This window comes from Solanum verrucosum, unplaced genomic scaffold, assembly GCF_900185275.1.
Source record: "Solanum verrucosum unplaced genomic scaffold, falcon-dt-bn FXZP01000296.1, whole genome shotgun sequence".
Taxonomy (NCBI): Eukaryota; Viridiplantae; Streptophyta; class Magnoliopsida; order Solanales; family Solanaceae; genus Solanum; species Solanum verrucosum.
Genome location: NW_026020470.1, coordinates 1453753 through 1481454, shown reverse-complemented (window position 1 = coordinate 1481454; position 27702 = coordinate 1453753). Strand labels below are relative to the sequence as shown.

The window sequence follows — 27702 nt, the reverse complement described above, 5'->3', positions numbered from 1 at the left end:
TGAAGAAAAAGATAAAGAGGAAAATACTTCAGACAGACAGACAATCTATCTTTTTTAGTTCATACATTTGTAGAAGGAAGTTTGAGGTTAATAACTCGACTTTCTTCCAGGCATTTATTGTTTGCATTACTTAAGCATCCTCATTTGTAAAACATCATAGAGTGTATAATAAACTCTGTGATGATCATGGAATACCTAGAGAGCAAAAAAAGCAATACTCGCTTGATGCAGGGCTCAATCCACATTCACCTCCACTATCGTCTTTTAGAAGAAATTTGAGGCAAGGAAGTAGTATTGGCCAGACTATATCAAATTAACTTCAGAAGCCACATAAAGTACTATTTGATGCAGGGTATCTATATTGCCCCCGCCACCCCCACGTCATACAAAGGAATTTCTTTATATACCTGATTCAGATTGTTCAGTTCACAAGACCCAAAGAACTGTATGAGGTGGATCCAGAGAACAGGATCAGAATGAGCATCTTTACTTTTGAAGTCTGACTTTTTCTTAGTTCACTCCAAACCCTATAACCCCCCACCCTACCCAAAAAATGACGGATATTAAGCACATGTTTATATCAATGCAACCTGTATGTGTCTCACTTGTATGATATCCACAACTTTAGGTCAGTCGGTAAAACAAGATACTCTTTATTTTACAAGGTACCAAGATACTCCAAGACAAAGCTTTTCAAGACAACAATGCAGGAAGCCAGAGACTAAAACCATTTAAGCCTATAAAAATGACGAGCAGAACAAAAGAAGGAAAACCAAACCACTAAAAATGAAACAATTATGAAAATACACACTGTTCATAATACTCACAGCCAGCAGCGCCATTCGAATACGACGCTCCTCCTCATCCTGATCTGCATATTTCTCTTTTATCTTCTTAAGTTTACCCTTTTGCCCACGACTGACTTTCCCGCCACCAGACTTTGCTTTGTTTACATCTCCCTCACACTGCTTCTGAGTCTTCTGATTTTCTTCTGACTGCTTTCCTCGCACAGTGGGTGCACCCTCAGAGCTATCACTGCCTTTCTTAAGCTTTCTTCTTTCAGTTTTTGTAATATAAGGCTTTTCTCTCTGTGTTACTTTTTTTTCTTCATCATTATGCTGCCCTGCAGATCCTAAGGGAGAAGGGACCCCATACTTCTTAGTAGATGCAGTAGAAGATCCAATTTCGAGAGCTCTATCAATAAGATCCTCCAGCTGTGATGCCCCAGAAGTAGCCATTATCCCCAAAGAATCTGATGTACCATCATTATTATTGCAATTAACTTCAACAGAAGAGTTGACTGAATTGCTAGCTTGATCATCAGAGATGCTCAAGACGATATTGGATTGAGCTTCAGAAGAAACACCCGGAACATTTGACCTATCCTTTGGCATATCTGTCATGCCTTGCATATCTACAACAGGTGTTTCCATGGACAACTCCTCCTCCGAGTCGGAATCAGGAATTGCTTTCGATGGCTCACCTTGTTCAGCATCATTTAATCCTTCCTCTTCACCTCTAACTCTCCTTTCATTCAAGTGAAACCCCAAAGAACTTTCATCCATGCGAAATAAAATTCCAAAGCCCATAACAAGAGGGTGTGGTGGAAGAAAATTCTTTTTACCACGGATCATGAAACTTCCGACTGTTAGATATTCACCTGTAGGAGCAGTTTTACTGACCTGATGAGGATAAACCCACCAAGCGCTAGTCACTATCTTTGAGTCCCAAGCCTGGCTTTGGCAAACCTACATTGCAAATTCAGTAAGTATTTGTGAGGTTGTTGCTTCCCACCTACAGCAGATACAATAATATGAAATCTGCACAACTTACAGTGTAGCATCCCGCTTGGTTCAATGTGAGAGGAGGTATTGGCATCTCAGGTTTGTGATTCTTGATCACAGTGCTGGAAGCTCCATGGAGATCTGCATGAATGTACCTATTTCAAGGAAAATATTTCTCATACAACAATCACATAAAAAGGAACAAATTCCCTACAAACTTAACCAGATTCACAAGACAGTTTTAGTATCTAATGTCATATAAAAACTAGACATACATTAATTGGAAATTGATAAATTAGGAACAGTGCACGTGCAGTTATTATTAAATTCAAAAAAGAATAAGAAAGAAGTCTGGTCAGTGTAAATGAATAGGTGGGGATAAAAGGTATTGTAGCACCAAAAGTTTGGATCACTATATTTTTATTTTTTTATGACAAGGGAAGCCCGCAGCTGCTACCCTTTTGGTGCACACAGGGTAAAACCCCCGCTCCTATGCAATAGCTTCCAAACCACATAGGAGAGATAACCCGCATTAGGCAAGCCCGGTGCGACGAAGTCGATCCAAAAGGCAAACCCCTTGCTTTCGCAAGCAAGGGGTTTTGAACTTGAGACCTCCAACATGGAAGTCCCAAGCCCAAACCACTGGGCCATCCCGAAGGGTAGTTTGGATCACTATATCCTGATACAGAATGCAAAGTTACCACATTCTATTACTCTAAATTGCTTATACTTGATAAAGTGTTAATTCAGTTACTCCATTCTAGAGAGTGGAATGTAATCCTTTCCTTTTTGGGTCATCATAAACTGATGTCTCTTTTCCAATGACTGAGTTTGAGGATAACACAACACAGCAAGTAACATCTCTAAACTCCATACACCCTATATTTATGTCAGTGCTTGACGGGGAACAGATTTTAAAATGTTAATTTGACTAGTTTATTATACATGGAGAAAACATTGAAGTAATGATTAAAAAGATAGTTTCATCAGACCGTAGGTTAAGATTTGAGTAGAAAAAGAAATCTTAAGTTCTTCAAGATTGTGAAAGTTATATAGAATAATATTATTTTAAAATGGTGCAAAACATTTTGGAACGGCTCAGAAATGAAAAGAGCATCATATATACTGAAATGGAAGGAACATAACTTTTCGGTGCATCAACATCTAAAAGAAAAAGGTAGCAGCCGCCCCAATACGATTTCCCAATGAATGTTTGATTAACCACACTTTTGACTGTCTTCTCAAATTTACATAAAGCATCTTAAGTGGTTCTTAATTCAAATTTACACTTTTGACTCTCTTCTCTGCCTTCTCTCTAGACTATTCTGTGAAATCCCAACGGTAACTTCTCGCCGGATTCTCTTGGCGGAGAAGCTGAGATGAGCATCACCATTGATCTCTTTGGTCCAGCAATAACACAGCCCCCAGACACCCCCGATCCAAACAAACACAATCCTTTTCTTCACAAACAACCCCAAATCCCCAATACAACGAACTCTCAATTTCCACAAGACTCCCTCCATGCTTCTACTAGCAATACTCCTGGCACCAACGCTCCTAGCGGTAGAGATAAAAGCGAGCAATTCTCTTACGCTGGAGTACTAACAACATCAGCTCACAAAAGGGGAAAAATATGTCTTCCCCATAGAAATTATGAGTTCGACAAGGGCAAACCGGTCATCGTATTCACTGAAGAGGAGAATGAGCTGCTGGCCAACACCTGCAAATGGACTATTATAGGTAAATTTGCCAAAACCAGACCTTCCATTGAAAAAATTAAGACTGAATTTGTGAAAATTGTACCTCTCAAAGGATCTGTGAAAATAGGGGTAAAAGATCTTAAACATGTGTTCATAGATGTGGAAAATGAAGAGGATTTCAAAACCATATATTCTAAGAACTTCATTAACCTGGACGAGGAGAATAGCATGAAAATCCAAAAGTGGTCGACCAAATTTAAACCCGAGGCAGATACTTTAGCTCCTGTTTGGATAAATCTTCCAAACCTCCCCTGGCATTATTATGAATGGGCAGCACTTTGTAGAATTGTTAGTCCTATTGGTAATCCCATTATTATGGACAAAGCTACTCAATCCAAAACCAGACCCACCATGGCCAAATTGAAAGTCAAAATTGATCTGCTGAAACCTCTTGTTCATGAAGTTGCTGTGGTCATCAAAAATCCTAAAGGGGAGATTGAAAAATTTGATCAAAAAATCGAATACGAGACAATCCCCGCCTTCTGTGCTCACTGCAAGATTCAGGGTCATACAGCTCTAAAATGTAGAATCCTCCACCCCGAGCTAGGATTCGATAATACAAATGAGAAAGAAAATGAGAACAATGAACAAGATCTGAGATAGGGGAGCATCCAAGGCAATCAACAGAACAAGAGAAGTAAGCCAAGGCAAAGAAATCCTAGTCATCAAGAGGTTACTGCCAAAGATTACAAAACCTCTGAAAAAACCAACTGTCTAAAGAGGTAGAGACAAATACGAAAGACAAGGACGAGGGATGGCAAAATGTGGATAGAAGGAAAAATAAAGGAGGGCATCAAGTCAAATCCAACAACGATAAAGGGAGCCATAACATCAACTCTCACGCGGCCAACAACGAAAGCCTCAATAGCTTTGTGCAGCTAATAAAGGATCTGATGAAATGGACACCACACGAGAACTGGCTTGTACTAAGGATAGCCAGAGCCAAAATAAACTCATGCATATGGCATTCAAGTACACGAGAGTGGATAAAGCCCTGGAGGAAAAGACAAAAGAAAGAACTGGAAAAAAAGCTGAGAAACAAGGAGTTAGACTTAATGTTCGAAGGAACAGTAACTCTTCAAATGCAAAGATTGATGATACCAAAGAACAACTTCATGAAGAAATTGCTAACATATTGGAAGTCAACAAGGAAGAACTCACTGCTATGGTCAACAAAAGGAAGAAGTTCCGCAAAAATGTTATGATCCCAATTGAAATGTTTCCCGAAAATGAAACTATCAACATTACTAATGGAGGATTGTTCAAGAATAATGAAGGGATATGAGTGTACCTACCCTATCGGAAGTGAGGGGATGGACCAATAAAAATTGGAGAGAGACTCATGGTTTGAATACTTATGAGATGGGGGGTGGAAAATTTTTGTTCGAGTTCGCGACAAGAGACACGGCAGAGCAAGTGATTACAGGGGATTGGGTGTGGAAAAACACTAGGGTTCAACTGGACTGGTGGTCGCCGACAATAGCGGCCATAAACAGAGAGATTGGACCCTCTTCGACATGGATCAGAATTGTGGGTCTCCCACTACATCTATGGTCGCATAAGACCAGTGTTATGAATGGCGAGCGCCATTCGCCAAAGGCGATATGGCGAGGCGAGGCGAGCCATTCTCGCCATTCTACACTGAGGCATGGCGACATCAAAAAGGCGACCTAAGGCAACCAGAAGGCGACGTAAATGGCGGCGCCATTTTGGATTTTTAATTTTTAAAAAGATTTGACTTAATAATATTAGTCAAAATTAGGGTTTTTTTTCTATTTTCAAACTTTCAGTCGCGTTCTCCTTGCGATCTCTTCTCCACCTTCAGTCGATCGAGTTGCTGCTCCTCTTCCCCTCGCGTCTCTTCTCCTCCTTCATCGCACAGTTGCTGCTCCTCTTCCCCTCGGCCTCACGTCTCTTCTCCTCCTTCATCGCAGGAGTTGCTGCCAGGTGACCTCTTTTTCTTCTTCTTCTTTTCAGTTCTTCTTCTTCTTGAGTTCTCTTCTTCAGTTCTTGTTCAGATTTCTTTTTCTCTGCTTTTTTCATATCGTTTCTGTTGCTTCTTTCTTTTTGAGATACAGCTGCCTTCACTGCTCTGTTTTTTACCTCTGTTTTTTTCCTCTGTTTTATTGTTCACATTTCACTCCTACTGCCTATAATTTTTTAAAAAAAAATTAATTCTTCTATAATTATTTATTCATTTGTCCATAAACAGTGAATTGACTGAATTCAATGGCGGATGCCAGCAAAAAGAGGGACATTGGATGAAATTATGGTACTCAAGGAGCAACGAAAGATTCGGTTAATTGTAACTTTTGTGGGAGTACTTTTAATGGTGGAATAACTCGACACAAGCAACATTTAGTGGGTGGTTTCAAGAATGTTAAACAATGTACAGCTTGTCCGTTGGCGATTAGAGAAGAAGTAAAGGCTTATATGCAAAATAAAATCGCTAATAATCCCAAATTTCAAGTGAGGCAGCCGGAAGAGTATATTGATATTGATGATGTTGATGATATGGATGAATATGCGGAAATGATGCCTCCCTCCAACACTCCAAAGATATCTTCTAGTGGAGGTGCATCATCCACCGCGCGGAATGTGACGAAAGGCCCTATGAATCTCTATTTTCCGCAGAAATCAACACAAAAAGGAGGCTTTGAAAAAGGAGGAGGAATTGATGAAACAAAAGAAATTCTAAGAGAGCGTGCGGTAAGTGCTTTCGCAATATGGATGTATGATGCGGGGCTCCCTTTTAATTGTGTCAATCACAAATCATTTGATAAATTTATTGAAACAGTAGGACAACATGGCCCCGGAATGAAGCCTCCTACATTCCATGAAGTTAGAGTTACTCACCTAAAAAAAGAGGTGGAGAAAGTGGAAAAAATTGTTGATGAGCATAAAGTGCAATGGACAAAGTTTGGATGTTCCATTATGATGGACAAATGGACGGCACGAAATGGTAAAATGATCATCAATATTTTGGTGAATTCTCCAATCGGTAGTGTATTTCTTGGTTCTATTGATGCTAGCAATGAATCTACCGACTCCACCAAAATGTACAAGTTGTTTGAAAGCACTATTGAAAGAATTGGACCGGAAAATGTTGTACAAATTGTCACTGATAATGCTAGTGAGAATATTAAAGCGGGAAGCATGATGATGGGTGCGTACCCACACATTTATTGGACTCCATGTGCCGCTCATTGCATCAACTTGATGTTTGGTGACATATTCAAGGTTAAGCCATATGCTTCCGATAATATCACTCTCCTATCCTCTAACTTTCTTTATAGTCAATATTTAATGCTTATTAGCTACTAATTACTATAATCTTACTTGAACAGTTTTTAAGAAGACCATCAGAATCCATTCTTACATTAGTCAAAGGCCATTGTTGTTAAACTTGATGAGAAAATTCACCAAGGAAAGAAATTTGGTGAAACCGGTCAAGACAAGATTTGCAACGGCCTTCTTAACTTTGAGAGCTATGTACATACAAAGAAAAAACTTGAGAACTTTAGTCCTCTCAACCGAAAGGACTTCAAGTAAATTTGCAAAGGAAACTTTGGGGAAAGAAGTTGCCAGTCTTATTATTTCTGCCCACTTTTGGGATGATGTTGTTCGAGCACTTACAGTTTGTGGCCCTTTGACAAAAGTGCTTCGTTTGGTGGATGGGGAGAAAAAACCACCAATGGGCTATATTTATGAAGCAATGGATAGAGCCAAAGAAACTATTGAACGGGGTTTTCGTGGAATTAAGAAGCAATATGAGAAAGTGTTTGAAATTATTGATGCAAGGTGGTCAGACCAACTCCATCGGCCTTTGCATGCTGCAAGCCATGTTTTGAACCCAGGATTGTATTATAAAGCTCAAGAAGAGGGAACTTTACTACAGAGTCTGTGGACTGAGTATTATGCATGTGTTGAGAAGATGATCCCTGATACAACAATACAAGATTTACTAGTCGCTGAGCTTCCTAGGTACAAAATGGCGGATGGACTATTTGGTTGTGGTCCGGCTAAAAGAGCTAGAGACACAAGGTCACTGGGTAAGTGAGTTGATTTAGCTCTTAAATTATTTGACTTATTTATACTCATTAACCTTTAAATTTATTTTATTATAGTTGAATGGTGGTCACTATTTGGTAGTGAAACACCAAACTTGCAAAAGTTTGCGATGAAAGTATTAAGCCTAACTTGTAGCTCATCCGGATGCGAGCGAAATTGGAGTGTGTTTGAACACGTAAGTAAAAAAATTATATCCTAATTTCCATATTATATTATTATCAATATCTATTAGTTAATATCTATAACTTATGCGCAGATTCATTCCAAAAAGAGGAATAGGCGTGCACTATCGCGTCTCAATGATCTAGTGTACATTAAGTACAATAGAACATTGAAACGTCGTTATGATGCTCGTGATCTCATTGATCCAATTCGCTTGGATAACATTGATGATTCAAATGAATGGTTAGTTGGATGCCCCGAAGATCAAGAAGATGAACTAGTATATGAGGATGATGATCTTACTTGGGGTAGTGTTGCTACGGCAATTGGAGCTGATGAGAGTATCTATCATCTTAGGGGACTTTCTTCAAGATCAAGAGCACTTGACAAGGGCAAAGGAGTAGAAACTACATCTACAAGTTCAACTTCAAGTAGGACTCGGACACTAATTGATGAAGACTACGAGGAGGAAGAAGATGAGGATCAATATAATGATGTAGAGGATGTTGATCTTCAAGAGTTGGATAGTTTTGAAGAAGAATAGACTTTTAGAGTTCTAGTATTGTCTTTTGAATTATTGGGTCTTTAAAGTTCTAGACTTGTAGTATCTACTTTTAGTTTTTGAATTGAAATATTTGCTAATATAGGGTGTGTTTGGTATGAAGGAAAACATTTTCCGGAAAATGTTTTCCAATTTTCTCATGTTTGGTTGGGTTAAATGTTTTGGAAAATGTTTTCCAAATCAACTCATTTTCCTCAAATTTAAGGAAAATGACTTCCCTTCAAAACTTAAGGAAAACATTTTCCAAAACTCTCTTCCAACTTCTAATTAAAAAAAAAATTGTTGAAAAAATCAATTTATTTGATCCCTACCCTCAAACCAGCCCCCCCCCCCCCCCCCCCAAAAAAAAAAATTAAAAAGTTTGTTCTTAAATTCAATATTTTTACCCCACCCTCACCCGTACCACCACCCCTCCCAAAAAAATATTAAAAGTTATTTTTAAAAGATATTTCTAATTTCAATTTTTTTACACCCCCACTTCCTACCCTCCCCCCCCCCCCATCCCCCTATCAGCCCCCCACCTCCTTCAAAAAGAAAAAAATTTAAGTTTGTAATAAATATTATTTCATTTTTTCACCCTTACCCTCGACCCCCCTACCCAGGCCCCACCCACGCCCTACCATCCCCCCACTCCCCAAAAAAAATTTAAGTTTGTTTTTAAAAAATATTTTCGACTTCAAAATTTCATTTTTTCACCCCTACCCTCGACCCCCCCCCCCCCCCCCAAAAAAAAAAATTTAAGTTTGTTTTTAAAAAATATTTTCGACTTCAAAATTTCATTTTTTCCACCCCTACCCTCGACCCTCCACCCCACCCCTACCAGCCCCCCCCACCCCCAAAAAAAATTTAAATTTGTTTTTAAAAAATATTTTCGACTTCAAAATTTCATTTTTCCACCCCTACCCTCGACCCCCCACCCACCCACGCACCCCCCCCTACCAACTCCCCCCCCCCTCCCCAAAAAAAAAAAAAAATTAAGTTTGTTTTTACAAAATATTTTCGACTTCAAAATTTCATTTTTTCACCCCTACCCTCGACCCCCCACCCACCCAACCCTACCAGCCCCCCACCCCAAAAAAAATTTAAGTTTGTTTTTAAAAAATATTTTTAACTTTAAAATTTCAATTTTTCACCCCTACCCTTGACCCCCCCACCCATCCCCTACCAGCCCCCCCCCCACCCCCCAAAAAAATTTTAAGTTTGTTTTTAAAAAATATTTTTAACTTCAAAATTTCAAATTTTCATCCCTACCCTCGACCCCCTCCCACCCCCCACCCCCCACCCCCAAAAAAAATTAAGTTTGTTTTAAAAAAATATTTTTAATTTCAACAATTATTTTCTACTCTAGTAAAAATAAAAGAAATTTTTCAAAAACATTTTTCATTCATAAATCAAACACTAAAAATCTTTTTTGGAAAATATTTTCTACTCACCAACCAAACATGAGAAAATAAGTCAAAAATCAACTTCTTTTCCAAGAAAACATTTTCCTTCATACCAAACACACCCATAATGTTATTGCTATTGAGATTTTGGATATTTATATATGCAATTAAATATTTTTAATTTTTGGTATTAATTGGCGCCTCAATTCAAAAAGGCGAGCACCTCGCCACGTGGCGAGGCAGGCCCTTGTTGCCTTTTGTCGCCTCTCGCCGTCCAAAACACTGCATAAGACTTTCAAAGACATCGGAGATTTCTGCGGGGGTTGGGTCGAAACGGAGGAAGAGACACAGCTAAGAAATCACCCTAAATGGGCAAGAATTAGGGTTGAAGGTGATGGTTCGAGGATCCCGAAGGAGGTGAAAATCTTGAATGCCGAAATCTTCTTTTCCATGCAGCTGTGGACAGAGCTGCCGGCCAGATTCACTATCAGAGAAGAAGGCAAGTTGGCCTCTTTTAATCAGTAGTTCTCGCAAATTTATCCAGAGGTTAATAGAGGGGTTGAGGGGGGTGCCAGTTTTTTATCACGTGTGGGGACAAGAAAAGACAAGGGGTCGGGGCCCACTTCAAATTCAAATTTGAAGTCAATTACGGGTCAGCCTTTGTTTCTATCTCCTTCAAATCAAGGCCCAAAACACAATAAATCACAAATCCACCCAAGCCCAGCAGAGAAATTTAAAAAGCCCAGCAGTTCCAAGGCCCTCACGTGAGAAGGATGTGGAGGGAGAAATAGGTATTAGAGCTTAAAGACCTCGCTTCTCAGTTCCTGCAAGCATTCAAGAATTGGGAGAAAGAAAATGAAGGAGAGGAAGAATATACGATGGGGCAGAAGGGGAAGAAAGGATTGTCTCCAACATCCAGGAAACCGCGAAACACAGCCTCATGAGGCTAAACTCCCTAAAAAAGGAAGAGAACATGTGTGTTAGGATTCTTAGAGAAGAATCGAGTCACAGGACGATGAACAGGGAAATCAAATTCAACTGCCTTTGATTTTCCCTTGCTTTTGTTCGAATTCCTAGATCGACCTATTTTTGTATATGAATTCAGCTCATCAAAGGGAAGCTGAAACCTTAGAGTTCAATGGAAGAGAGAACTCCTATCTCTTGTTTCTGATTAAAGTCTGCGTACTTCTTATTCGTCAAATCCTCCTTTAAATAGGAGTCTTCTTACAGTAATAGGAAGTCTTATGGAACTAGGAAACATAAATCTTATTCTAAACTAATAAGACAACTACTAACAATATAATTAAATTCTTCCTATTCTAGAATAATAATAAACTACTAGCGTTATAATTAAATCAAGCTATTTGGCTCTCTGTCGCACATATGTCTTGCCCACAAATGTCCACAACAATGTGCAAGTGCTAGAACAGGATTTGCAGATTCAGCAGATATGTGACGCCGATCCAGTCAATATGCAAATCCCTCTTTCTCAAGAAATCATCGAGACGGAAGCATCAAATTGGGTTAATTCCCATATCCTAGAGTTGAGCAATACTTATGGGGTAGCTTTCGAAGGTTTCGAAAAAGAAACCATAGCTTTGTTGATGAAGATTGATGAGAGAAAACCATTGCTAGATAACAAGGGGCCTGGTAAGGCAGTGTCTACTCCAAAGAGCAGGGGAAGAAGTGGAAGGGAGAAGGAGCAGGGGGAGAAATTTGTGTTTCACTTTTAAATGAAAGTTAATCTATTGACATGGAATGTAAGGGGGTTAAACGACCAAACAAAGAGAATAATGGTGAAGAGTCTAATGCAAAAATGGAAGGCAGATGTTTATTGTTTTCAAGAAACAAAGCTCAGCAAGGAGGTTGAAGTAATGGCCAAGCAACTATGGTCATGCCGATGGATGGTGTGGTTACCTGGAAGTTGTGGGTACCAGTGGGGAGGTCCTTATGATGTCGGGTCCTTATGATGTGGGACAGTAGAAGCTGGACTGGGACGTTAGTTGAAGCTGGTCAATATTTCATCACTTATGAGTTTGTTTCAACTCATAACCTCTATACATGGTACCTCACTGGAGTGTATGCACCCCATACTAGGGATGAGAAGTTAAATTGCTGGGAGGAACTAGTTGCTGTTAGAACCATTTGTAATGGGCCTTGGGTCACATGTGGAGATTTTAACACCAACAGAACTATGGAAGAAAGAAAAGGATGCAATAGAATTTCCTTCGTTATGTTTGACTTCTCAACATGGATACATGAGATGGAACTGCATGACCCCCAGCTTCATGGTGGAGATTTTACGTGGTTCAGAGGCCTCAATCACCCAAGTGCAGCGAGGCTAGACAGATTCCTTTTCTCTATGGAATGGGAAGAAAAATTCAAAAACATAAAGCAAAAGCTACTACCTAGAGTCCTCTCTGATCATTGCCCTGTCATGTTAGAGTGTGGAAACTGGGAGAAGAAAAGGTCAAATTTCAAGTTCGGGAACTGGTGGATCAAAGTGGAAGGTTTCACTAAACTAATCCAAGTATGGTGGAATGAATTCTTGGTGGAAGGTTGCCCAGACTATAGACTCAATATTAAGCTAAAAATGCTCAAGGAAAAACTCAAAAATTGGAGCAAAGCAAACTTTGGGATGATAGCAAATAAGAAGAACAGCCTGCTGGAAGAACTGGCTGAGATTGATGAGTTACAGGGAACAAGAGATTTGACTGAAGATGAAATGATGGTAAGAGCCACCATAGTAGTGGAGTTGGAAGAGCTCGCAAAAAATGAAGAATCAAGGTGGAGACAGAAATCCAGAGTATTATGGAAGAAACAAGGGGACAATAATACAAGGTTCTTCCAAAGAATGGCAACATCACACAGGAGGAATAACACCATTGACAGGCTAATAGACAAAGGAGAAATTGTAGAAGACCCTATAGAAATCAGAAACATTATGATTGAATTCTATAGGAAGCAATACACTGAATCTGAAAATTGGAGACCTGAGACCTAGTTTTGATTTCCTGGACTGTCCAACTATAACTCAGGAGGAACAAACTTGGATGCAAAGACCTTTTACTGAGGAAGAGGTCTTGGGATGCTTAAAACAGTGTGATGGAGATAAAGCTCCAGGCCCTAATGGCTTCACAATGAGTTTCTTCAAGTCATGTGGGGAACTTTGAAGGAGGATTTGATGTTGACCATTCACAATTTTCATCAAAAGGAAGTCTTTGAAAATGCTTTTAATGCCACCTTCATAGCATTGATTCCTAAAAAAGCTGGGGCAGAGGAATTAAAAGACTTCAGACCTATTAGCTTGATAGGGGGAGTTTATAAGATTATCTCCAAACTAATCACAGAGAGGTTGAAGACAGTAATGGGGAGATTGGTTGATATACACCAAATGGCTTTCTTAAAAGGAAGGCAAATTATGGATGCCTCACTTATTGCTAATGAATTGGTGGACTCAAGGTTGGTATCTTGTGTAAACTGGATATAGAAAAGGCTTATAATCATGTAAATTGGTCTTTTCTGTTAAAAATTCTGAAGGACATGGGTTTTGGGAGTAAGTGGCTTAACTGGATATACTTCTGCATATCCACTGTTAAATTCTCATTAATTATAAATGGTAACTCTGAAGGTTTCTTTCAATCTCAAAGGGGGTTGAGGCAGGGGGGCCCTCTCTCAAGTCTCACCTTTCCATTTCATTCTAGCCATGGAAGGCCTCAACCACATGATTAGGAGAGCAAATGTCAATGGATGGATAACTGGTTTTAAGCTCATTTACTTTATGCAGATGATTCTGTGATTTTCTGTGATCCTGAGGTGACACAAATCAGACACATCAGAGCTATGCTCACTATTTTTTAAGGTGTTTCTGGGCTCCATATAAATTGGCAAAAGAGTTTCACCTATCCAATAAACCATGTAAGCAACATAGAACAGCTAGCTAGCAACCTTGGCTGCCAGATAGCTACTCTGCCAACAAAGTATTTGGGCATGCCTTTGGGTGCACAAAACAAGGACATAGGAGTGTGGAATGATGTTTTGGAGAGGTGATAGGAAACTTGCAAGGTGGAAGAGTCATTACCTCTCTTTGGGAGGGAGATAGAGTCATTACCTAGTCAAATCAGTCTTAGATGCCGTTCCTTCCTACATGATGAGCCTTTTTCCTATTCCAAAAAGCATTGAGAAAAAGATCAACAAACTTAGAAGATCTTTTCTTTGGAATGGTAACAGAGAAAATAGAGGTTACAAGCTAGTCAAGTGCGACATTGTAACTCTTAGTAGGAAGCATGGGGACTGGATATAAAAAAGCTAAGCCTCCAGAACTCCTGCCTTCTACAGAAATGGTTATGGAGGTTCTGCATTGAAGAGATAGCACTATGGAAGAGAGTCATCATTGCCAAGTATGGACTACAGAGTCATTGGTCTACTGAGGACGTTCTGGGAACTTTTGGGTGTAGTGTTTGGAAGACCATTAGAAGACTATGGCCACAGTTCAAGGATAACATCTCACTTAAGGTGGGAAATGACAGGAAAATTGAATTCTGGAATGACTTATGGATTGGAGAAGAGTGCCTTGCAACTTTATTTCCAGATTTGGTCATACTCAGCCAGCAGAACAAGGACACAATTTCTCAGATGTGGAGCCCTCAAGGATGGAATTTCTTGTTTAGAAGAGCCCTCAATGATTGGGAAATAGGGAGAATCATTGCTCTATTTCAGATCCTAAAAACCTTCCCAGGCACCTCCAATGAACCTGACAAGCCTAAATGGAAATTACAGAGGAAAGGAGTGTTCACAGTGAAGTATTGCTACTGGAGTAACAATGCTGGTCAAAGTAGAATCAAAATTTGGCCTTGGAAATTAATTTGGAAGATAAAAATACCTCTAAAGGTATCATGTTTTGCTTGGTTAGTGTGTAGAAGGGCATGTCTAACACATGAAGTGCTCCAGAAAAAAGGAAGACAAATTTGTTCAAGATGTTTTATGTGTGATCAACTTGTTGAAGTCAATGAATACATGTTCCTCCACGGCAAGGTAGCTACCAATCTATGGAACATGTTTTTTTTTGCATCCTTGGTGTATGTTGGGTAATTCCACAGACCACCAAGGGTATGCTAGAGAGCTGGAAGGAGATAGGAAGAAGACACTCCACTGAAGACTGGTGGGAGTTAATACCAGCTTGCATTTGGTGGACTCTATGGAAAGAAAGGAATGCTAGATGTTTTGAGGGCAAGAGCAACAATATTGAGAAGATAAGGATGAATAGCCTTAGTCTTTATACTTTTGGTGTAAACAAGATATGAGGGGAGATATAGAACTTTTTGTTGATTTCATAGGCAATTTGTAATCTCCCTAGGAGTAGGTTTTGTTATGCTCTGATGAGATTGTAAGTGACCTACGATCATCATCATTTGATGATGAATCTTTTGTGAATACACAGTTACCCTTATCTCAAAAAAAGAGTAAGGAAACTACTGCTATCAGTTGGCCGGCTTTAAATCTACAGAAGGGAGTATCTTACCAAGAAGAAAAGTTCCTTGTCGTTAGAAATGAAGAGTCCCAACAGATCCTTATCCTGATCCACCAGAGGATAACAATAGGCCAAGGCAGGACCGGATGGATATGATTATGGAGGACACTGAAGAGGACAAAATATCCTCGAAATCAGATGACGCGGTAACTAGACAACATACAAATGGAAAAACTCTTTTGGATGAGTATACTGAACCACCCGAAGAGATCACTTTTCACAATAACTTATCTCCTAGGAGCATTACCTATCCAGGAGGAACTTACAACTTAGAGAAGCAACCTACCTCGGAGCAATCTCAAGAACAAAATAACCCACCCCCTATTGTTTCCAATGCTTAATTTCCTTTCTTGGAATATTAGAGGGATCGGGTCCAGTGGATCTATTGAAAGACTCATTCTTTTTCAACAACAATTTCACTTACCTCTTATATGCCTCCAGGAACCTCCAGTGCATAGTAGCAAACTAGAGAAATTCAAAAGGAGACTAAGGATGGATCATAGCTTCTTCAATATTAACAACAAGATATGGATTTACTGGAACCACGAGATCATTGTAGACATTATACAAGATAAAGATCAATATGTTCTTATTAAAAATTTCCATAAGGATGGCCTATCCATTCTCCTCTCAATTGTCTATGCTAAATGTTCAGAAGACTAGAAGAGAATTGTGGGCGGATCTCAAAATTATTGCTGACACCGACTTCAATGTCATTTGCACGGCTGAAGAAAAAATGGGTGGAAGACCTTTCACCCTTGGAGAGAGTTTGGACTTCCTAGACTGCCTGAGTGAGTGGGCTTCAAGATGCAGGATACTCTGGTGCTAAATGCACTTGGTGCGACTACAGGGATCCCCCTAACACTATTTGGAAACGGCTTGACAGATTAGTTTATAATACCAATTGGTTTGATGATTACAACACGTAGTGTGTCCCATCTCTCAAGGACATGCTCAGATCATGCCCCTTTGTTGGTCAACATGAACAACATTGCTCCCCAATGCATTAAATATTTCAAATTTCTCAACGTTTGGACTGAACATGAAAACTTTCTTGGTACCATTCAGAGATGTTGGGAAGAACTAGTAGTGGGAAATCCTATGTATATTTTACATCAGAAGATCAAAAAACTTGTAAAATGCTTAGCCTCTGGTCTAGAGAGACCTATGGAGACATCTATGAGGATCCAAAAAGACTGGAAGCCCAAATGAAAGTACTGGAAGAAAACAGTGTTATAAACAACACTAAGGTCAACATATGTGAACTTTCTAGATGCAGAGCTGAGTTCACAAAATATTTGAAACTTCAAGACGCCATCCTAAGACAAAAGGCCAGGGCCAAATGGTTAGAGGAAGGAGATGCCAATACTTCTTACTTTCGCAGCACTATCAAAGATAGGAGGAGGAGACTCTCTTTAAAGAAAATTATGAATGAGCAGAATCAATGTCTTGAAGGAAATGATCAAATTGCTGAAGGAGCAGCGAGCTTTTACCAAAACTTGTTTAGCCGTGAAAGTGTCTCTATAGATATTGAAACTATCAACTATTTACCTAGGTGTATCACTGATGAGGATAATGAGACGCTGAGTGCTCTGCCAACCCTTCAAAAAGTCAAAGAGTGTGTTTTCTCCTTGGATCCACATAGTGCACCGGGGCCAGATGGACTTAGTGGACGCTTTTATCAAGCAGCTTGAAACATAATAGCTTCTGATGTCCACAAAGTTGTTATTTCCTTCTTCTCAGGTGATATCCTTCCAAAAAAAATTACCCATACTTGTTTAGTTTTTATTCCTAAGATTGATCACCCTCAAAGTTTCTCTGATTTAAGACCTATTAGCTTGTGCAATGTCTCTAGTATAATAATTTCTAAGATTCTCAATGCTAGACTTGCTAATATTTACCTAGAATTATTTCTAAGAATCAAACTGGGTTTGTTAAAGGCAGGGCTATTTCAGAGAATATTCTTTCGGCTCAAGAGATCATTAGTGACATTAACAAACCCAATAGAGGAGGGAATATGGTCATAAAACTGGACATGACCAAAGATTATGATAGGGTCTCTTGGTCTTTTCTGTGTTTAGCTCTTAGGAAAATAGGTTTCTCGGAGAACTGGATCCACATTATTTACAACTGTTTGTCAAACAACTGGTATTCTATTATTATAAATGGAGGGAGATATGGTTTCTTCAAGTCCTCTAGAGGACTAAGACAAGGAGACCCTCTATCCCCTTCTCTTTTTATTTTGAGTGCTGAATTGCTTTCTCATATGTTGACAGGTCTGCAAACCAAGATTGGGTACAAAGGTTTCTACATACATTTGCCGATGACACAATCATCTTTTGCAATGGGGACAAGAGATTTCTCAAAATGATTCTAGACACTCTCAAGAAACATAAGGACAACACTGCCAACTCATAAATAGAAACAAGAGTTGTTTCTCCCTCAAATCCAAAGCTAGTCTTAACACTATCACTAGAATGAAAAGGCTCACCGGTATGGTTTACCATAAATTTCCCATCAAGTATCTTGGTTGTCCCTTAATCACTAGGAAAAAGAAGATTTAGTATTACAATGATATTGTCAAAAAGGTTACTAGCAAAATTAGAGGATGGCACTCTAAGCTCCTCTCTCCCGGTGGCAGAGCCATCCTCTTTAGACATGTTTTGCTTGCTCTTCCTACTCATCTTCTCAGTGTTGTTGATCCTCCTAAGGGAACTTTTAAAATTATTGAAAAATGCTTAGCTAGGTTCTTTTGGTCTGGACAAGACATGGAAACAAGTATCACTGGATATCTTGGGATAACTTGTGCTATCCATTTGAGGAAGGTGGCGTCAATTTCAGAAGAATTGAAGATATTTGTAATTCTTTGAAGTCAAAACAATGGTGGAAGCTCAGAACTTCTAAATCTCTTTGGAGTGACTTCATGAGAGCCAAGTACTGGAATAATCAACACCCTGTGAAGGTACAATGGACAAGAGGAACCTCTCAATACTGGAAATCTCTCTGTGGGGTTAAATTTAACACCGAAAAAAATATCTATTGGAGGGTTGGAAAAGGGGATGTGTCATTTTGGTTTGATAACTGGTCCAACTTGGGACCACTTTATCTTCTACACCCTAACGACAACTCCCATAGTTATATCAATCTCAACTCTGTCTTAATAGAGGGAATTTGGCATTGGGATACTTTGCAATACCAACTTTCCACAGAAGATAAAAATAGGATCAGTATGGGTATCCACTTGGACAGCAACAAAGAGGACTATCCTATTTGGACTGATACATCTACTGGGGAATTCAGCACGAGCTCGGCCTGGAATAACATTAGGCATAAAAGGGGGATCAACATTATGGCTAAAAACATATGGAACAAGGACATCCCTTTCAAGATGACGTTTTTGACTTGGAGGGCAATCCACGATAGACTTCCAACTGATGAAAGAGTTACTAAAAAGTTTGGAATTAGTATCAGTCTTGGATGTCATTGTTGCATTTCTGATGACAAACACAAATATTGAAAATGTAGATCACCTTTTTCGTCTAGGCCTACAAGCTAAAAGAATCTGGAAGTTTTTTGCAGGGTCGCTGGGAACTGGACATATGCATAACACTCTCAAGATGATATTACTCAGTTGGTGGAATTTGAAGACTAAAAACCCCATTGCAGCTTTCATATCTAAAGCTCTACCCCCAATCATTTGTTGGGAACTCTGGAGAACTAGGTGTAGCAATAAATTTGAGGTTGTAAAGCCTTCTTTTTTCAGAACCAAAACTAACATCACTTACACTCTATTGCAGGTTACACAGAAGAATTTTGGTCAAGCAAAGATAGGGGAAAGCTGGAATAGCCTCTGTCAAATCTTTGAAGCGTACATCAATCAAAGAACTTCCATCAGAGTCAAATGGCTCAAACCACCTAGAAATTTTATTAAGCTCAACAATGATGGAAGTTGAGTTCAAGGAAGCTGTGGTGGAGGAGGGCTAATCAGAGACGGCCACGGCAACATGATGTTTGCTTACTCTTTAGGTCTAGGCAAAAGTACTAGCAACATGGCTGAAGCTTGTGCACTACTATATGGTCTTAAATGGTGTGTTAGTAGAGGTTATGATAGGGTTTGGGGAGAAACGGATTCCCTACTCTTAGTTAAATGCATAAACGGAGAATGGAGAACGCCTTGGAGAATGGATAAATTGATTCAAGAAGCACAACAAATAATTGAATCTCATGGATTTATCATCAGTCATTGCTTTAGGGAAGCCAACAAACCTGTTGATATATTAGCATCCAGGAGTTATAGTGTTGATGCAATACATGATTTCAACTCTTTCTCTGATCTCCAGAGGTAAGTTAGGGAATTAATTAACATAGATGGATGGGAGCTCCCTTCCTTCAAAATGCAACAGGTTAAACCTTCTAATTTCATTTACGAACCCCCCTGAATCCTCTTTGTCAAGGAGTCAAGTTAGTAGAGTAATAGCCAACTTAGACTCCCCCCCTTTTATGGTGTTAACTTGTAGAGTTTACCTAACTCTATTTCTACCCCAAGATCTTGTATTTAAGTTTGGTATACCAAACTTCAAAATGTAACTCTTTCATATCAATGATCATTGGAGGCAGTTTAAAAAAAAAAAACATTCAAGCAAAAAAAAAAAAAAAAAAAGTGGTTCTTAATGTGGGAATGAATCATCTTGACAACCAATTAAGTATAATTAACTTACAAATCTCCCTTGGACATGTATCGCTTGACTATCATCTCATTCTGTTGTGCATCACGTCCACTTATGACTAGATAATTCTCACTACTGATGAACCAATTAAATTTCTCAAACCAGTGAACTTTGCGCATATGTGAAATCACAGCAACTGTCTTTTCCTGCATATTTATAGTGGAGAAGAGAAGTGTTGTGTCACTCAACAGTACAAATAAACAGCCCTCAGATGGGTATGTTTCATCAAAAAAGAAGTTCAAGTGTAACAAGAGGCTTTATTCACTTAACTTTCCTGTAACATACTCATCAGCAGTCCATAAAAGAAACTACATATATAAAAAAAAGCATATTTGTGTACAGCAAAGTGGTTATATACATTCAGAAATCATACTGTTTAGAAGAGTGCTATAGTACAGGATATTAAATTCAGTATTAAAGAAATACCAAAAATGCTTAGAGAGTCAAAACGGGCTTGGAAATGTACACACTTTATTGAGCATATTTGTACTTAGTTTAGCGTCCTAATCTTCCTTGAACCCTCCTAGAAGGAGGTGGGGATTTGGGTGCTTTAGTTGCTGTTACTCGGTGGTTTTTGGTTGGGAATTTTGTTATGTTTGTGGTAATAAATTTTACAGTGCATGTAAATAAAAAGTGCTTATATACCAAGTAGATACTTTTTAGATAACTATGGGGCCAATCACTGAGCTAACAGTTCACTTTTTGTTAATTTTAACATTATCAACTTCAATGGATGATACACAGGCAACATATTATGAAACAAAGACTATCCCGACATTGTATCACACAAGAAAAAAGGCAAAGAATTCTATGCAAAATAATTATCAGAAATCACATAAAAAATCTTCTATAACCTCCAATGGAAAACCCCAACATCAATGTCAAGAAAGGCCCCAATAGATGGACTATCAAAAGTGTAACACCCTGCAAATTCTAAGCTAAGATCCAAACCATTCTTCATATGCGTATAGGCCTGAACCCGGTAATTTCCAATTGTACATGTGTTAAGGTTAGTTCTCTAGTGTGGTAAGTGATTTGGATATGAATTATTGCCACAAGAAACCCAAACCGTAAAATTGAGTTGGAAACTTCTTTACCGGTTGAGTTTTCGCATAAGTTCTTACTAAGCTCAACTTCAAACAACCACTCTTCCTAGAATATGAAGAGTCTTGTGGCCGAAGACCCACCAAATTAAAGGTCTTTGAGTCTTCTTTCAAACGTCACCAACCGCTCGTTAATTCGATTTCGGAGTAGAAAGTTGTTAGAACATGAATAGGTTTATACAATCCTATTAGAATAGGAATAGGTTTATACAATCCTATTTAGAATAGGAATAGAAATATAGGAAAAGAATATTATTGAATTGTTGTTGTGTCCACATTATTACATTGAGACCCTATTTATAGACACTACAATACAATCCTTGATTTTATGTTTTATATTTGTACTAGTAAATTTATTTAAATAAATTAGCTTACAAATTATTTAGAGAGAGTTGTTTGTTACTAAATAAATCCAAAACAAATCAATACAATATTTGAAATGTGAGTTGTTTAACATTTACTAATTAAAAAGACAAATATATCATCACATGACGTTTGTGATCTTAATTGAATGTGTGTGTGTGTATATATATGTGTGTGTGTGTGTGTATGTGTGTATGTGTGTGTGGTTTTCATATTAAAACTACAGCTTGCAATTTTTATGTGTAAATATAGATGGTTTATTCAATTTTACTATTGCTCACCATCTTTTCGGTTTTAAAAGTAGATGGTTTATCTTTTTTTAAATTGAAAATTGACATTTTGTGATTGGTCAATTTATTAAGATGACAATTATTTATCCTCAAATAATTCAAGTGAAAAAATAGCAAACATGACAACAAAATTAGCTAGTTAGAAGGTCAGAAGAAATAATATTGTCCGGCAATTATCTACATTGACCCAATTACATAATAATTCAAAGGTATAATAGGAAAGAAGTTTTTTATAGAGTTTTAATCCAAACACAAGATGAGGTGGAAAACAATGAACCAAATACTTGATAAAAATAAACATTGTATTACTAATACCTGCATTACTAATCTCTGTGTCACTCATCCCTGCGTTATTAATCTTTGTACCAAACAACCCCTTAGAGTATTAGTAATTATCAGATGTTGTTAGTAGAGTATTCAAGTAGCCTGGGGTCTTGCCCCAATAACCTAAGTTCAGTACAATTATAGGCTTCATAGAAGCATTAGTTTAGTTATAGGTTTCAGCATTATTTTACAATCATGTTTATATTATACAGATCTTCAGATTTGCAATAATAAAGTTATTGAATTACTGTTACTTTTATCAAAAAAAAAAAAAAGTTATTGAATTCGTTCCCTAAGTTATTGCATGCTCATCCATTAAAAGCTTCCGCACAATTGTTATAGCTTTTAGTAAAGTAGCAAGCCGGGTCAAGGGTTCATTGGGATCAACAATGGGGTTTCGAGTGCCGGTTAATGCCCAAGGTATAGGCTCAAGGCAAGACAAAAAGTTCCTCAAGCTAACAACCACTAAGAAGACACAGAATTACTGAACGCCTAAACAACACAAAATGTGAATTATTGGTTACCTGAGACAGCTGGAAACGTGTCTTTCTCTCAGCAGCCTTGAATGCTTTTTCATGAGCAGTTACAGTCTTCTCTTGCTTGTTTTCTTGTTTTTTCTTCATTTCATACCACCGCCGAGCATTTGCATGGGCTGAAAGTGCCAGATCAACTTCAACCTACCAAATGAGAGCAAAACAATGGAGGTACAATCACTATCATTCATGCTCAAATCGCTGCATTTCTTTCAAAACCAATCATAAGCTTAAGTAAAAGACTTGAATCAACAGCAATGCTGCACAAACAGTATATATAGAGGTAGGTACGAGAATTTTCCATACAGAAATGTGGGTTCTTAATTAGAACTTCTAGAAAAAAAAGGAATATCAGGTCAACATACCTTGTCCACTGGTTGGGTCTTTTCATCATCATCCATTTCATCAAGATTGTTGCTTAAGAGCAATGTCATGCAGTTCCTTTCAAGATGGAGCTTGTCAATAAGTCCAGCTACTGGATTTCCAGATCTTTTCTCCTCTTTCACCATTCGAGCCAAATCTTCCCAACTCATTCCATTAGCAAGAGCTACACGTACTGCTAAGATGGCAGCATCAGCATCTTCCAAATTGTATTCTATCAACTCTGCCATCTTAATACAATGTTCAACTTCTTGCTTTAATGTTACAACACGGTTTTCCTGCATCATGTCGGAGAAGCTTTTGAACACAAAATGTATAGTAGTACAAGGTCCACTGAGATGTGACTGGACACTGGTAAAGAGTTAAATCAAACAAAGCTATAGCAGTGTCATTTAGGAACTACTTCGTATTAGTTGCAGATTTGATTCATCAGATTATTGCTTAAGTTTTCTATATTATTTTTATTTTTGAGCAAGAAACTTAAGTTTTCTATATTAATGGCCGACCCAGTTATTCTCTATCACAAATGCGAAGGAGCAAGCCAAATAATAAAAAGAGATTATCCAGGCAAGAGTCATTCGACAAACTTAAACAGGAAATACTAGGGTATTTCTTGCTTCCCAAGTCAAATAAAAAAAGAACTAGAAGAAAGGAAGATCCCTTTTTCAGGAAAATAAAAGACTGATTTTATTGTGGGTGAAAATAAATGAATATTATCTAAGGAACCACTATGCTGATCTTAGAATCTTAAAAAATATGAAGCAGCAGAAGGAGGAGAGGGGGAGAATTTGTTTTCAGTCCACTCAGTTCTTCATTGTGCTGTTGAGCATAAGGCCAGAGAGTACAACTGCTATAGAAGAAAGTCTGTTTGGGACGTACATTCTTTCGTATCGCCTGCACTCACAAATCCCAGAAAATTAAGAAAAAGGACAAAAGAAAAAGTTCCTCCCACTTTTTCTCATTAAACCTGCCATGTAGCCATGGACTGAATTCTGAAGTAAAGTAAATTGGTCCATTCCTCACACTAAAGATCCTTTATAAACCCTCCAAGAAAGACAGTGAGCTAATATACCTTGCCCTCAAACATCTATAACTAAGTATATCTCTTCCCAGAAATGCATGCTGCTTTTTTATAGGTATATTACATGCTGATTTTTCCGACATTTCGCAATATATATACACTATGGAATCCTTGAAATTCATTTGTCATCAGGATTATCTATTAAAAATCATCTCCAGTCCCTGTGTAGATTTAGTTTTTTCTTTCATTGGTACATACTTTAAGTGGAAGAAATAAGTAGGTTTATTCAAAAAAAAAAATCAGCTCTAACCAAGAGAGTATCATTCTAAACCTCTATACGTCTGTGAAACTTTAGCTACACTCGTAGAATTAGGCCAACAGAGATAAAACATGCCATGAAAAATATGTGGATTAGAAAATCTTTTGGTCATGTTACTATTCCTATATAGGTTTGGAAGTATCTTAGAGAGGTCGGAGTGAGAGTAGAATGACTCACCAACTTATTCAATGTTATACTAAGATGTGGAAGGATGCCTAATGAGTGGAGGAAGAGTACCCTGATTCCAATTTACAAGAACAACGGAGATATTCAAAGTTGTGTGAACTACATGGCATTGAACTCGTGAGTCATACGGTGGAACTCCAGGAAAGAGTGATAGATGTAGGCTTAGGAATACGACAAGGTTAAAAGAGAAACGTTTTGGATTTATGCCTAGTAGATCCACAACAAAGCCTATATTCTTGTTAACAAGATTGCAGGAAATCTATTAAGAAAAGAAGGAAGATCTACACATGGTGTTTATTGAGCAAGAGAAATCATATAATAGAGTACCACAGAAGGTCCTAGCGGGTTACTAAGAATAAAGGAATTCACATTAAATATACAAATGATAGAAAAGACATGTAAGGAGTCGTGCGAATAGAAGTAGGTGATACGGAGGAGTTTCCCATAACAGTGGGTTTACACCAAGGATCGGCATTGAGTCCATTGAGTCCCTACTTGTTTACCCTAATTATGGACAAGGCGACAAGCTAACTAACACTATAGAAAATGAGGTCTTGTGGTGCCAAACTAGTATGTGTTGATGATATTGTGGTGCCAAATTGCAAACAATTAGATATCTAGACTTGTTATTTCAAGAGAATTGAATGATAGATGAAGATGTAACTCATGATCAAAACTAGATGATTGTAATGGAGAAGTGCTTTTGAGGGGTCATGTCATGGAAGGTGGCAAACTAAAGTGAAAAGTAGTTTTTTTAGCATTGTTATAACTTCACAAGGTAGTGAATGTTGGGCTGCTAAAGTCCACATATAGTGTTGCAGAGATGCAGATGATAAGATTGATGTGAAGTCCTACCACATTAGACAAACTTTAAAATGACCACATTCGCCAAAAGGTGCAACTAGCACAGCACGCGTTGAGGATAAAATGTGTGAAGCTCAGGTGGTTTGAACATGTTCGTTGTTGATCTACAGATGCACCGGTCCATAGCTGTGAAACTATGGTAAGGTGAAGGTATTAAAGGGTGACGAATTAGATCTAAAATCACATGGAAGGATATTGTCTCAAAAGACCTACAAATTTTGGTATCAATGCGGACTTAACTAAAGATAGGGCACAAGTGAGGAGAAAAGATCCATATAGATGATAGCTACTAGTTGAGAACAGGTTTTTAGACTAGTTAGAGAACTTCTAATAGCATTATTTATTTATTTATTTATTATTATTATTATGTATATATTTAACTTTTTATCAAAGATTAAAAAAAGTTAAATATATACATAAATAATACTTTCTCCGTTGCAATTTGCTTGTCTTACTTTCCTTTTTAGTCCGTTTCAAAAAGAATGTCTCTTTTTCTTTTGGCAACTCTCTAGTTAAAACTTTCCTCACATCGCATGTTTATGACCACAAGATTAAAGGGCAGTTTGGTACAGTCCACACATTTTTAGTTTGAAACCACAAGATTCAGAAGTCTTTTTCACTTTCTTAAAATCCGTACAAGTCAAAATCAACAAACAAGTTGAAACGGTGGGTGCAATATAATCATATATTTTACTTTTATTTATTTAGTACAGTAATGATATAAAATGAGCTTAAATGAAGAAGTGAGGATTTAAAGCTGACTAAGGAGTAGTTGTTTTCATTGTCGTTGTCTTCAGAAAAGTATTGTCATATCCAACTTAATTCTTCCATTTAAAGTATGTACCACTTATTCATTCGTTAAATTGTGACCTGCATGCTTACTCCCAAATCCTTTATTGCCATTTGAGACCAAGTCTAGCTCATGAACTTATTCTCATGATTAACCAGCATTTTCACAGAGGAATTCAAGAAAGCAAGTATTCACAGGCTAAAACGCATACTTCCCAGAATAATTGAGAGCAACCAACAGAAATGCTTCATGATGATTATATAATAGATGTGACACAGACCTGATCAGTGCGAATCTTATTAAGTCTCTGCATTGCAGTGCTTTCTTTGGACTTTTGCTGTTGTTCAGAACGTTGACTTTCAATCTTACTATAGAACTCATCCAATGCTGCATCAAATGTCTCAAACTTCATAAAATCCCGACACTTAAGCTGATTCAGCAACAACGGGCAGAACTCATCATATATCTGCAGAATAGAAAGTCTCAAATAAATCACCCTTCTAAAACTATATAGGTCCAGAAAAGAAGAATAAATGATCACAGCCTCACAGGGGTTAAAAAATCTCAAAATATAGGATAACTGCGAAACCTTCTCAGAAGATCCACTATCACTAATGTTGGAATCCTTTTTAGACAAAGCCTTTTGCTGCATTAAGATATAGCCTTCTGGAACTTTCTCACCCAGTATAATGTCCTCCAGCCAATCTTCAAACTGCTTAACAGCCTCTGTCAGAGAGAGAAGTGTATTGCCTTCTAATTTAAAATCTGTGTCAATCTTTGTATTTGGAACCAAGCCAGCATCTAGAATAATGTGTTCAGAAAGTGCTGGGCCATAGCCTAGTGCCTCCCCAAGAACCACCTTAAGTGTTGGTGACTTTGCACGTGCACCATCGTTCCCTTTTTTAGTAGAATTAGTAGCTTTTACGCTTTTTTGGTTAACCTGCTTTTGTTGAGGAACATCAGATCCACCATTCCCCTGTTCATTATCTTCCACATGTTCAATTTTATCAGTCTGGGATGAAGACATCAAAGCTGCCTGCAACTTTTCAGTAGTTGTCCGTTTAAAGACACGGCATGTTTCAACTGGATATCGATGGCGAGACATAATAGCAAGACCTTTATCATCATCCCTGCATAGGTGCGAGTTACATGTAAAAGCAAGCTTTGTAAAATTGATGCCCACAACAATCCTATATGATGTCAAATTGAGTTGCAAAATTATGAGGATACCCAGAGACTGCTAACATCTAGGTTTATGGCTTGATAATCTGTACTAAAAGTTTAAGTTGATGCAGCTTAAAGAAGCATTTAAGAAAAGGAAAAAAAAATCTAGATACCTGGTAGCCCAAAGGGCTAAATATCATCTTTTTACATCCCAGAAGAGGACAACTAAAATGTGTCATTTATGAAACCATGCATAGCAGTATCAAACAGTTTTTGCTTGTTAAACAGAATCAGAACTGATTACTGATCAAAATAGTTAAACCATCCAATAGGGTTCATCTTCTGGCAGAATTTCATATGGAAAGGGGATTTTGAAGAAAAAT

General features: G+C 38.0%; 2 protein-coding genes across 2 annotated transcripts in view; one reads left to right on the top strand and one right to left on the bottom strand.

Moving 5' to 3' along the window:
- Positions 1 to 27702, bottom strand: part of LOC125809049 (uncharacterized) — a 33719-nt gene that overhangs the window by 3172 nt on the left and 2845 nt on the right. The window contains exons 5-11 of the mRNA XM_049488722.1: positions 26745 to 27285; positions 26436 to 26621; positions 22960 to 23253; positions 22586 to 22738; positions 19973 to 20127; positions 1834 to 1939; positions 828 to 1748 (exon numbers count right to left, since the gene is read on the bottom strand). Of these exons, the coding sequence (XP_049344679.1) occupies positions 828 to 1748; positions 1834 to 1939; positions 19973 to 20127; positions 22586 to 22738; positions 22960 to 23253; positions 26436 to 26621; positions 26745 to 27285 (2356 nt within the window). The remainder of the gene's footprint in view (positions 1 to 827; positions 1749 to 1833; positions 1940 to 19972; positions 20128 to 22585; positions 22739 to 22959; positions 23254 to 26435; positions 26622 to 26744; positions 27286 to 27702) is intronic.
- Positions 7465 to 8351, top strand: LOC125809043 (uncharacterized). Its single transcript, XM_049488716.1, has 3 exons — positions 7465 to 7596; positions 7672 to 7790; positions 7872 to 8351. The coding sequence occupies exons 1-3, from the start codon at positions 7479 to 7481 to the stop codon at positions 8319 to 8321; spliced, it is 687 nt and encodes a 228-aa protein (XP_049344673.1). The 5' UTR covers positions 7465 to 7478; the 3' UTR covers positions 8322 to 8351.